The sequence below is a fragment of the Danio rerio genome, chromosome 18 (assembly GCF_052040795.2).
Source record: "Danio rerio strain M-AB ecotype USA chromosome 18, GRCz13ab, whole genome shotgun sequence".
Lineage (NCBI taxonomy): Eukaryota > Metazoa > Chordata > Actinopteri > Cypriniformes > Danionidae > Danio > Danio rerio.
Genome location: NC_141038.1, coordinates 39,925,001 through 39,939,056, shown reverse-complemented (window position 1 = coordinate 39,939,056; position 14,056 = coordinate 39,925,001). Strand labels below are relative to the sequence as shown.

General features: G+C 34.9%; 1 protein-coding gene across 1 annotated transcript in view; it reads right to left on the bottom strand.

Annotated features, from left to right (window-relative positions):
• Window positions 1–3,300: 3,300 nt before the first annotated feature.
• Window positions 3,301–14,056, bottom strand: part of ttc9b (tetratricopeptide repeat domain 9B) — a 69,614-nt gene continuing 58,858 nt past the window's right edge. The window contains 2 exon segments of the mRNA NM_001044905.2: window positions 3,301–3,855; window positions 9,189–9,371. Coding sequence (NP_001038370.1) covers window positions 3,761–3,855; window positions 9,189–9,371 — 278 coding nt within the window. The 3' untranslated portion in view covers window positions 3,301–3,760.

Below are 14,056 nucleotides of genomic sequence, written 5' to 3'. Positions count from 1 at the left end.
TCACTTATTTTTCATGTAATTTATTTTGTGCCTTAAGCACCACCAACAGTACTATATAATAATTAACTTATTATGTTTATTGTTATTTTTACATAAGATAATCCTCTTATTAATATTATTAGACAACTGATGTGACTGGAGTTCAGATTTTATGTAAGTATTTTATTTAATCTATAATCACTGTATGTATAAAACATCTGAATACACCTTATTTTTATGCTCTTTAGTTTCCTCTAGGACATTAGCAAAGATACAACAAAGACATTAGTTGCGGTGGTTTGGCCTGAAATGTGTTCTGAATCTCATCAGTGTGTCTTCTCATCTGAATCCATGGCACAACATCCCCAGAGTCCCACTGACACAATTAAATCTCTGCTTGATATTAGGTCAGATGGATAATTCCATCTGTCTGTCCCCATCTCCTCAAAGTTATGAATCCAACCTAGACTCAGAATGACATGTGCTGTCAAAGGCATCTGCACATTTAAGTGAATTCATTGGAGACGATGCCTTAATGAATAAAACATCATCAAGGTTTTTCAGAACAAAGCATAACATTTAGAGGAGGACGCATTTTTAAAGGGTTAGTTCCCTGGAAAAATTCAATTCGGTCATCATTTGCTCAATCTCATGTTGTTCCAGACTTAGAAGACCTTTGTTTAACTTCAGAACACAAATGAAGATGTCACACTTTAATTTAAGGTACTATTCTTGTTATGGCTAACCATTAGTTACGCAGTGCTTCCCATAGGTAAAATATACATGTGATGGTAGCCTGATTGAAACACGCTTTTTACCCACAGCACATAAATGGTCAACTACATTCGACAAACTAAAAAATAATGTGACTTTTAGCTGTATTTTAATTAATTATGACACTGTTATAAAAAAAAGGCTGTTGATATAAAAGAAATCCAATATTTCTCCTACTTTTATGCTATTTAGGAGCCATTTGCACCCACTGACAGGTAAAGGCTGCTCTCTTTCTCTCTCTCTCTCTCTCTCTCTCTCTCTCTCTCTCTCTCTCTCTCTCTCTCTCTCTCCCTCTCTCTTTCTCTAAAGTTGCTTTATTGGCAGGGCATTTACAGTATTGCCAAAGCATCATATATATGTATAAAGTAATATATTTACATCATTAAATTAATAAAAATGTACAAGAAATGAGAAATAAATACCAGAAAAAGTAATAAAAATAGACATTATTGCTAAAAATTAAAACAATTACTAGAATAAAAAAGTGTAGATTATTTAAAATATGCAAATTAGTTGATTGACCATTTCTAATGGTGCACAAATATTTTGCAGCCAGTATATTTTGTTCTCTCTGAATATACAGTAGTTTATCTAAGTTGTTTATTATTATTATAATTATTAAATGAATAATTATTTAATGTTTCTCTCATAGCTGTGCATGCGCAGTCAGCTGCGAAAAGGTCATGCAAAAACACACACAAATAACGGCAACTTTAGAAAGCGAAAGTAGAAGCTGAATCCTGGACATTTTTGGAGATTCAGAAACAACGATCGGATGCATTTTGGTGCAAAAGGCGCATCTTTGTGGGTCTGGAGAGCACGTGAGATTGTCTGTGTAAGTGTTGACAGTTCATGCGCTAGAAAAGATTTTCCACTGGTTAATCGGTCATAAAAGTTTGGCTTTCTTAGACGGACACAAAAAAGTGTAAAAGGATGTTTGAAATAGTATTATTCATTAGGCATGGAACGATAACCAGTTTCAATGTTTACAGCGGTTTGGGAACCGCTAAAAGTTTTAAAACTGCTAAAATGTTCTGTTATACCATTCCTGAGGTATTTGTAAGTGTTTCTTTTATGTATTTATATGTTGTAAAAAAAAATCTGTTTTTGAAATTAATGAAAACAGCAGAAGTCAATATTTTATTTTAATTATTTAGCCTGAAATTTTTACTGTTCCAAAATATTATCAATGTTTACCAAATATAATTGTTGTAGTTTTTTTTTTTTACTCAGACAATTAAAAATAACTTATTTTAGAGCAGTAATCACAATACTGTGATACCCAAGGTCGGAAATTTATACTGGCCCATGTCTATTATTCATGTGTCACCACCAAATACACTTGGGCGACTGTTAATATAGCTGGGCGGCCCACCCAAGTAAAGGCTACGTGTGGGAAGCACTGGTAATGACTTTTGCCTCAAACTTCTAATTTCTTATTAATAGTTATTAATGTAGTAAGTTTAATATATTGGGTAGGATTATGAATTAATATAAGATCATGTAGAATATGTACTTTATCAGTAAAAATAAACAGCCAATATCTTAATAAAACAAAGGTAATGATCACTAGTTAAAAGTGAGAACTGGTCCTTAAACTAAAGTGTTACTGAGATTTCTGTCTATCGATTGAAAGTAAACCCAAAACTGTGACTCTTGAAAATGTGAACTAATCCAACTCTTGAGTGAATTAATCCAAGTGCTCTACAGGGTTGCTTTATATGAGGAATAGAATTGATTTTGGCTTTAAGTCTCATTTATAGTAAACATTGATCAGTGAACAAAAAAAAAAAGCTGCCGTAACCAAACCTCACTCATTCTTGCTAGCTTTAAACTGAGGACAGAAATCACTTAATTTTGATTAAAATATTCTAATTTGTGTTCTAGAGATGAACATATCTTCTATGGGTTTGAAACAACATGGGACTTGAACTAACCCTTCAACACTTTTCATAAAAACATTAATGGTTGTCAAAATAAAAAGCAATTTCCCCATTAGTTACAGCTTACAGTATTGTAACACTGTGTTTTGGGGTAGATATACTAGTTCATAAGCTTTGCAGACCTCTACCAAGCACTCAAATACAACTGATCCCATTTCATGTAGAAATATAAGAGTTTTCAATATGGCTCCATTAGGTATAGTATTACACCAGGCAGCATAACCATCGTGACATCATCTTCTTAAAGGGGCAGGGGCTTTGAGACGGTTCAGTACAAGGGAGTTGGACAACAAGGTTCACAAAACACCTGCTAACATTAGTACGGAGGATGTTGTATACCTTTGAGAAAGGTAAAGAGAAACCACTATAGTACAGCCAAACTGAGAAGAAAAAACAAAGTTGATATCAAAGGACAAATCACAAACACTTGAATTAGCCCTTGAATTGAAACAGTTCAGAAATAAGTCGAGAGATATGCCTAAATTGAAGAGAGAGGAAAAGGAGAAAGTAACAGGCATTGGCAGGCGAGTTGAACGAGATCTTGCGTCAAACATTGCATCTCCTCTGATTCTCAATGGAGTTCAAAGGTCACGGTTGGCCTTCCTTATCGGCACTCAAATAGCCGTGTGGCTTTGATACGTGTGCTTTCGCTCTATTTCTCTTCCTACATACTCAATACACCCATCCATGTTTTTCCTTAAACACATACACACATTTTTAATATCCTTTTTCGCTCGTATAGCTTTAAATTGTAATGTCACACCCCCATTGTTTATATGATTATAATACAGCGTTTCTTCTTTCGCCGCTTTCGTGTTCTTCGTTCGTCAGTCAGATTCTCAATACCTGGGAAAAGAAAAGCACCGGGGACGTTGGATTTAAAGGGACAGATAGATCTCAGAGCAAGTCTGTGCTGTTGGTGTGCCTGTTTCCAGTTACTTTCAGAGAGCGACGCAGCACACGGAGCCTTGTTGTCCAAAGAACGGGGGAAAAAGGGGCAAAGATTCGAAGAGAGAGGGTTTCTATCAAGGTTTGGACGTGGCATGAATGGGCGTCAGGCTGAATTAACCCAATGACTCTTTCCCACTCTCACGCACCTGCTGAACGCTCTTACTCATCTTCATCTCCGTCAGCTGGATGTATCGCAACACGTTTGTGTCTGGATGAGAGAGGATGAAACAGATTAAATAGATTAGCCTCAGGAGTTAAACATGTCAAGAATATAAATAAAAACAAGAGTTTATAATGCTCTTAACAACATTGAAGAGGTTATATCCAATAATTTAACATATTTATTTGCATTTTGTTGTTTATATAAAAGTAATTTGAATGTCACTTTTAGAAGTGTCGATGGTTACCTATCTGTAAAACATTTTTTTAAATAACTGCACTGTAAATATATATAACCCTAAAGGGCACCTATGATGTAAATCAGGGGTTTTCAAACTGTGGGTCGCGACCCACTAGTGGGTCGCACAGTAAACAAAGGTGGGTCGCGGAACGTCACATAGCTGCAGCTATATTTATATTGCGGTGAATCAAAACCAGTACGATTGACGGCAATAACTTAAAAACCTCTTACCCTAAAAATATCTAAAGTGTGTTTCCTACAAAAAGACAAAGCTGGTTATGTTTCACAGCTGTCTTTTTCCTTTTTTTCGCTCGACATTACGAGCACTGCTCTGTTTGAGCTCTCGCAATCTGTGTTTAGCCGGGAGAGCTCGCGCAGAGCGGAGCTCTCAGTAAGGGACCGTTTTTTTTTTTTTTTTTTTTTTTTGCTCCGTCCTGCGTGTTTAATTTTAAACACTACTAATTTTCTCTTAAATGAGCACAAACAGTGCTCTTCTTACATGAACACCTCTGTTATCAAACAAAACACAATGAGAGATTCATTTGCTGCTCTTCACTAATTAACTATAGCAACTTAAATCAATATGCAAATACAATCAAAAGTGAAATAGATTTTATAGCTTTATTTAATTTTTGGATAGGCCATTGATTTTAATAGGCTAAGCCTTTTATTTTATTGTCAATATTTTCTAATGTTTGCTATATATTCTATCATTTGAAGCTATTTGTTGTCCCATATTTTTTACATACCAACGTTGACAGATTGCTAATCAATAAATAGCTATTGTGCTATCTGTTAGTTTTAACATCAGCTAATGTTATGGAAGGGCATAGATGTTATGGAAAATAGTAATAGTAATGTAACTACCCCCATCATTCCTTCCTCAAGCAAATGTGTAAATATTAGATCTATTCAGCAATAATGTTAATTGCATTGGCATATTTATCTGACCTTTTCCCAGCTTGTAGTAGTCGATCAAAAAGCTATTTAGTTTCTTATGACTACACTAGCAGTGGAATTTACTGTGATGTGACGTGGCTTGATCATAATCCAGGGGCTTGATCAAAGGTTGTTCATATTCTCTTCTGAAAAAAGAAGAGTATCCTTTTCAACAAACAGTTACAGTTACAACCAGCATCCCACAAAAAACACTTCGAGCCTCATTTTTTTTGCATATCAAATCGCAAAATCCAAAAAGCCACACACCATATATTTTGGACTGCTTTGAATCGATACATTTTTTTTACCCATTTTTCCATGATAAAATATTATGGTGGGTCTTGAGATTGAATTACTTGCCTAGATGGGTCCCGGAATAAAATAGTTTGAGAATCCCTGATGTAAATCATCTTTTTTAAGCTAATCACTGTCATATTGGAGTGATAGAAACACTATAAGTCTCTTTTTTTAGGATCCAAATGCCTCCCATTTTGTGGCCCACCACAACCTGATGTAGGAGTGCAGTTTCCCCGCCCACCGAATTGATTGACAGATGCATATTAACATGTCTTTAGTAACGCAAAATGTATGATCATATCCACAAGACAGGACATGCGCAAAGTAACTGGGATTAAAAGATCTGTTCAGCTCTCTGTGATCATCAATCATCAACAGATGTGATCAAAAATAAGTTTAGAATGTTTTAAAAACAGCTACGTAATCGCTACTTAATTCATCACCACAGCTGCATAGTGTCATTCCCAGTTTGTGAACTTTAATTAGGTTTATTTTGTACATTAATATAACGGATGTCCATACAGAAGTGAATATTAACGTGTATCCGGTCAAATTTGCCATACAAAAACAGTCCAAAAAGCATGTGTGTGTACGCGCACTAACTTTATAGTGACATTGTGTGTGACTCATCGTTGCAGAAAGGCTTGAATTAACTCCACAATAAATATAACAAATTACAGTTGGGAAAGTTCTTACTGTAGTAAGGGGGATCTGCTTTAGTTTTGTCTGTCACTGTGCTGTTTGTCTACGTATGGGCTACTGCTCTGACATGCATGTGGGAAAGGTGGGTGGGAAGGCACAGGCGCATTGAAGGCACAGGCAACAAAAACTGCTGCAATGTTTAACGGCTCCAATTTCCCAGATTTGTAACTATAAAAATAATCTGATGGGAATGCTGAGGTGAAACTTTACAGTTACATTAAATCTTGAAAAAGGGTTAAAATAGGTGCCGTTTAAGTCACATAATTTGCTTGCTGCAGTTCGCTGAATAACCACCGGTGTCGCTAATAACAACAGTTTCTGAATTGAACATATAGGCTGCATTCACCCCTGACAAAACTTTGCTAAATGTTTTTAAACGGAAATTGTGGAGTGTTGAGCACCTTTGACAGCTGACAAGGCCACTCTTTATGTGCTTTTTGAAGAATTTTTAAAGCCCAATGAAATCGCTGCAAAATTCACTCAATATTAAAGTCACTGCCCATGCCATTCAAAAAAAGGACAACGCAATCAAGTGAAGAGAAAAGTGGACACTGATTATCATAATGACAAGGATGAAAGTGAACATTTCTGGTGGAGGATAATTCAATTACCTCTGAGATTATGTAATGATTTATATGACCGTATTATTTTTATTGAAAGTATTAGACTTATTACTGATCACTGTTGTTCAATTGTATAATATTTTAATTGTATAATCAGAACATTCTACAAACATTTATGAAAGTATCACTACATAATACATACATCATACATCAATTCCCTGTGGTTTATATGCATGTTGATGCTGATTGAGCTGTCATTTTTGACACATCCATCAAACAAGAAAAAAACATATCTTAACCACTGTTCAACACCATTATACACCCTTTTCCAGGAATGTTCCTTAACCCGGAAACCATAGCAAAAATATCAAGTCACTGATGCTATGCTATATTTAGCAACATTAGCTTAATAGACTTTATACAACCACGTTTGGGCCTCCAGAGCCAGAGTCCAACTGACTGGGTTCTCAAGATTCAACCTCATCCCACTCAGCCAACAACTGTTATATATATATTATATATATATATATATATATATATATATATATATTTTTTTTTTTCTCCGTTTCATCCAAGTTAGCAATATGAAAGTAGCATAACCTTAGCAAAATAAAGTTAAGTTATTAATAAAGTATTGTTAATAACTTCAGACGTCCCATTGCATCAACAAGCCACTATTTTAGCCCCCTAAAAACGCAAACACAGAATTACAAAAAAACAGTTTTAATGGTTTAACTCCACATTTTAGTACTACATAAAATCCTCAGAATTCAGTGAATTTAGTTAAAAAAAGTTTCAAGATTTAAGAAAAAATAAGCTATATCTTAGCAATTAAGTTGAAGTGTTTAAACTGATTATAGTGATCCCTCGAATATAACGGGAGTTACATTCTAAATGTGCAAAGTGCAAAGTAGGCTTTATTTTTTACAATTATTATAGATGTTTTAAGGCTGTAAAACCCCTCACTACACACATCATACACTTTTTCAGACAGGCATTAACATTTTCACACCTTTCTCTCTTGTTTAAACACTCTCAAAGTTTAAACTTTCGTAGAAAAAGTCCATAATTATAGAATTAAACCAAAGAGCTGTTGTCTTACCTGTTAACCTGTTGTCAGACGCAAACATTATTAAATTAATAAAGGGACTAAGCCGAAATAAAAATGAATGTTGGCATCCAGCGTAATTTTTTTTCCTGCAGTCACTGATACGCAAAACTAAAACAGACCCCATTCTTAAAGGGGTTGCGCTGCGGATGTGCCACACACTTGACAGTTGGAAATAACACACACTGGACATGCACATTCGTGTGTTATTTAAAATGAAATTATTTAGATGGCGCAGCAGAAATATGATATGCGGAGCCGGTGTGCATACCCTAATATAAACCTGTTTACAATTCTAAACTGCACGGTACTGTGTGGCGAGCCACATCCAGAGTGTCAACCCCTTTACGATGGTCTTGCTGTGAACAGTTACAACCCTTTTTGCATCCTTGTTGGAACTTACACTGCTAGCAATCGGAGATTTATTTAAATTTGGCAAGCTACAGGAGACACATATGAGATTGATTGACAGTGGTCTACAGCCAATCAAGACGCAGAAAACAATGCACTAATCAAGAAGCAGAACACAATGCGCTGTAAAAAAATAAATAAAAAATAAGCATGTCAAATTGCACTAAAAAAATCAGCAAAACTGCGAGGCTGCGAAAGGTGAACCGCGTTATAGCGAGGGACCCCTGTACTATTACATTAATAACAGTAAAATAAAAACTAAAACATATTTAATATTAAGTTTTCAGAAATACTAACAGCAATAAACAATGCCTGTTAAAACGTTTAACCTTAACTAGTCAAGCATCCCCATGTTTTTAGGTCAGTTTTAGATGTTTGTTGCACAATTAAGCTTTTAAAGAGGAACTATTATACAAAAATCACTTTTATAAGGGGTTTAAACACAGTTGTGTGGCAACATTCTGTGAATATAGCCAGCCTATGAAGGTAAAAATCTATACATTTTTCATTGTTTATGATCAAACTTGATAAAAACAGTCTGTAACACTTTGACTGACCTTCTCCGTTTGTATGTGTCATCAGAGTGAGAATACCTTTCAATTGGTGATCTCTCCCTCGTTAGCTAAGGACGTTAGTCTTGTTTTTGAATCTGCCTCTATGCTGACACAAAGGCATTTGTAGCTCCGCCCTCTTTTAAACAGAAGGCTGGGAGCACAGTCTCATTTGAATTTAAAGCGACAGTCACCAAAATAGCATATTTAGCGTCAAGTCTAAAAGGGGCAGATTCAAAGAGTTATAAAACGTTAATTGTGGCATAATTTGAGCTGAAACTTCACATGCACACTGTAAGCACATCAGAGACAGAGATATTGTAAAAAGTGGCACAATAGGTCCTCTTTAAAACAATTGATTGTATGCTTTATTTGATAAACAAAAAATAGCCATTACATGACAATACTAATTAATATCAGGCAGAATTTTTATATTGGTGAATCTCTAAAATAAACAATTTAAGTAGTAATAAGTCACTACATGGATTCAGTATGAAATTTGGTTGATGATGGAATGATTTGAGACTCATTAGCATATTTGTTACTTAAAAAAGCAAAAACTAAGCCCACCTGTGGGTTCACGGCACTTGGCATCACGTAGGTAACGCAGGGCACACTCATAGTCCCCCAGGTGATAGAAGGCAATCCCAGCTCGATACATGGCCTTAAAGTGATCCTGCTGGTGTCCGAGGACCTTCAAACAATATTCCTTCACCCGCTCATAATTCACCAACTCTGACTGCAGCAAACATGCTGTAAAGAAAGAGAAGCAGAGAATTAGTAGAGTGAAAAGGACAGGGCGAAACAATCAAACTATGAAAATGAATAAATCAATGAACAGCTAGGAGGAAAGGCGCAAAAATACTGGTACAACACAGTCGACAAAACCCTGCATGGCCTGGAAGATAAAGAAAAAAAAAAAGGACAGTATGTTTTTTTTCTCACAGTCATCAGTTGTACTGAAGGTCTGAGAGCAGCAGTTTTTAACGCTATTGGTCTCAGATAACCACATTAGCACAAAGTGAAGGTCTAATTGCATCTTTTAGCCACTCTAGGCACAATGACACAGATGAAGTAATTGTTTTATCTGCTGTCTGAAGAGAAAATAAACCAAACGAGACACATACTAATCTAAAGCTGCTGCTTAAACATGTAGGATGCCCCTGCAAATGTGCAGGAGTATCACAAGGATCAAATCAGAAACAGTGTAATACAGCTTTAATGCTTTCTGTTCGATTTGATTATTATTTGATCAAAAAATAATAAAAACTCAAACATTTTTACCATGATTTACAGAAGATAACCAAAAGTTTGTATTTTGAGTAGCATTAAATGAGTTAAATAGCAAAAGATTTTTAAATTTACATTCACCGGCCACTTTATTAGGTACACCTGTCCCACTGCTCATTGACACAAATTTCTAATCAGCTACAAGGCAGCAACTCAATGCATTTAGGCATGTAGACATGGTCAAGTCTACATGCAGTTCAAACCAAGCATCAGAATGGGGAAGAAAAGTGATTTAAGTAACTTTGAACATGGCATGGTTGTTGGTGCCAAACAGACTGCTGGCATCAGAAACTGCTGATGTACTGGGATATTCATGCACAACCTGCTTTAGGGTTTACAGAGAAAAAGAGAAAATATTCAGTGAGCAGCAGTTTTGTGGGCGCAAATGCCTTGTTGAGGCCAGAGGTCAGAGGAGAATAGCCAGACTGGTTTGAGCTGATAAAAAGGCAACAGTAGCTCAAATAACCACTCGTTACAATTGAGGTATGCAGAAGAGCATCTCAACAACATGAAAGCATGGCTCCATCCTGCCTTGTATCAATGGTTCAGGCTGGTAGTGGTGTTGTAATGGTGTGGGGGACATTTTCTTGGCACAATTTAGGCCCATCAGTACCAATTGAGCATTGTGCCTACCTGAATATTGTCGCTGACTTCCATCCCTTTATGACTACAGTCTACCCATCTTCTGATGGTAACTTCCAGCAGGAGAACGCACCATGTCATAAAGCGTGAATCATCTCAGACTGGTTTCTTGACATTGAGTTCACTGAACTCAAATGGCCTCCACAGCCACCAGCTCTCAATCCAATAGAGCACCTTTATGATGTGGTGGAACAGGAGATTCACATCATGGATGTGCAGCTGACAAATCTACAGCAACTGCGTGAAGCTATCATGTCAATATGGTACAAATTGTCTGAGGAATATTTCCAGCACCGTTAAATCTATGCCACGAAAGGATTAAGGCTGTTCTGAAGGCAAAAGGGGGTCCAACTTAGTACTAGTAAGGTGTACCTAATAACGTGGCCGGTGAGTGTTTATACTTTGGCAATGTCATTTAAAACACTAAGAGATTTGACCATTTCTTTGCAAGGATTTCATCATTTTCTTTTTTTTTTTGTACTATTGGATAATGGCAAAACAAAAGGTTACAGATGAAACCATTTTTGTGAGTGCGGATTAAAGCTTTATCTGCTAAAAGTAATTTAATGGAAGTGTGGTCAAAATGACTTTGTGGAGTAATCATTACAATAGAACATTAAGTGTGATCACTTATTCTTTTTTATATTTTAATAAATACTGTATGTAAGAAAATATAGTACACCCTAGCATAATAGTACAGCCTAGCATTTTACTAGCATAAATTAGTACACCCTAGGGCTGTATGATATTGAAAAAATCCGACAAAATTGTTTCTTTTTATATATATATATATATATATATTTCCCAAATGATGTTGAACAGAGTTAGTAAATTTTCAGATAATGTCTGATAATATTTTTTCTTCTGGAGAAAGTCTTGTTTGCTTTATTTAGGCTAGAATAAAAGCAGTTTTAATTTTCTTAAAAGCCATTTTAAGGTCAAAATAATTAGTCCCATTAAGCTATATTTTTTCTGAAATAATTACATTTTATGAATACGATTTCATTAGATGAAAAAATGAAAATAAAATTGAAAGAATAATTACAATAGAGCAAAAGAAAAAGTTAAATAAACAGTTTTTTATGGTTTTCTAGACAGTCAAACAGTATTCAGATAGAGACATTTAATATTGTAATATAAAAAAAAACACTGTATAGTCTTAATGTTATTAATAAATCAGGTAATTTTTTCTTCATTAAAGTTACAAATATTTTACATAATTGTGCCCGGAAGCTTTACACTTTCATGAAATGCCTTTATAACACATGCAAATGATAAAGTTTCACTCAAATCACATGTATTCTCAATTGTTGATCGAATATAATCCCAATTTAACATTGCATATCCTGCAATGTGACTATTGCGGGCACACGCATTGCGATATCGATGCTGAAATGATATATTGTGCAGCCCTTGTACACCACCCTTTAAAAATGTATATAGTTATCCACATATAGACAATAACGTCTGGTGCATTTAAACCAAACCGTTTTATTAAACAGATAAATTCATTAAAATAAGAGTTGTGTCACAGAACATGATTAGGATGAGAACTGTACATTTAAATTGAAACGAGGAACAGCAAAACAACATTTTATATATATTTTTTGTTTCATGATTTTTTCCACTTTATTAAAATTTAATTTCACATTTTAATCTAACATATAATAATTTGATTGTATTGTTTTTGGACAGTAATCTTAAGTTAAGTGAAATTAGCTCTAGTTTTGGCGTTGCTACTGACTAATATACAGTTACACCCATAAATATTTGGACGTAAGCACAATTCTAACATTTTGCTAAATGTTTTTTCTCTCTCACTCGGATGAGCTTGTTTTGTTTTTTCAGCCTGATGGCTTGCTTGACTGATAGTGACAGCTCTTTGGATCTCATCTTGAGAGTTGACAGTAACAGATTGCAAATAGCAGGTTTGAAATGAACTTTGGACCTTTTATCTGCGTATAGTAATTGGGATAATGAGGGAATAACACACACCTGGCCATGGATCAGCATAGAAGACAATTGTCCAATTACTTTTGGACCCTTAACAAGTGGGAGGCGCATATGCAAACGGTTATACATCCTACAGCGTTCACCTAATTTGGATGTAAATACCCCCAAAATCACATCTTGTTTGTTTCATTTCAGTTCGATTGTCTTTATGTAGAGAGACAAAAATGTTAGAATTGTGTTGATGTCCTAATATTTATGAACCTAACTGTAAATGAATAAATATATTATTGTAAAGCATCATATTGAAAATATGAATTTAACAGTTATGATGTTGTATTTAAAAGCAGATCAGATATTGCTAAAAATAATATGAATCGGATTAATTAAATATCAGAGGTCTATGATTAAAAAAAGCTGCAGCTAATTAGATGCATTGGACCTGAAATAACATCTGCAATGCAAATGAATTACTGCGGTGCCTGTTAGACAGCTGGTGGTCTTGTCAAGCTCTTGTCCAATCAGGGTTATTTATTCCAACAGCAGATGACATGGCTGGACACTGATGGCAGGGGCTGGAAACGCAATTTTGTATTTTCAATTTGTGCTCACTGGATGTGGCGTGTGCATGTGGCGAGTGTCTGATATGCTCAGACATTTAGGACACCCTGCAACTGAATTCATTTTTTAAGCTCTAGCAAATGCTCATTTCTGCACAGTTCTCGAATCATGAAATCATCTCTCACATTAATCTTAAGCACCTGCTATGAAAAGACGGCCCATTGTCCATGTGTGTGAATATCCAATTGAATACAATATTATTAGCCGTCTGTCAAATTTTGTATTATTTTTCACACATTTCCCAAGTGCTGTTTGACAAAGCAAGGCAATTCCTCATTGTATTTATGATTATATTTTTTGTCTGGGGAAAAAATCTTATTTTAGTTTGGATAAAATGAAGTAAAATTAAATTAAATAAAAAGTCCTGCTAAGGTCAATATTATTAGAGAATAAAAAAAAAATCAGTGAACAAATTCATGGTTGTTAAATGTCTTGCTTTTTGCAAACCTAGTTCAATATTTTATTTTCACTTTAAGCTGAATACTAACATCTTGCAAAATAAATAGTAACATGTTCTGTCATTATGGCAAAGACTAAAGGAATTAGTTATTAAAACTATTATGCTTATAAATGTGTTGATTAGTTTTGTCAGTTGTATAATTTTAACTGTATATATATATATATATATATATATATATATATATATATATATATATATATATATATATATATATATATATATGAGCAATATCACACAAGTAGCAGTGCAATATGGCGGTATATCAGCACTAGTGGAAAGCGTGCGTTGACTCGAGGCCAAAGGCAAAAGGCAGAGTGCCTTATTGTCCCACCAGTGAGGATATACAGTCATATCGCACTAGGGTGGGCACGATATCATTAATTCATGTTATAATACTATACCAGCTGAAGTATCGTGATGCCAAGCAGTATTGCGATTATGTAATTAATAACTAATTAATGTTATAATAGGCCTA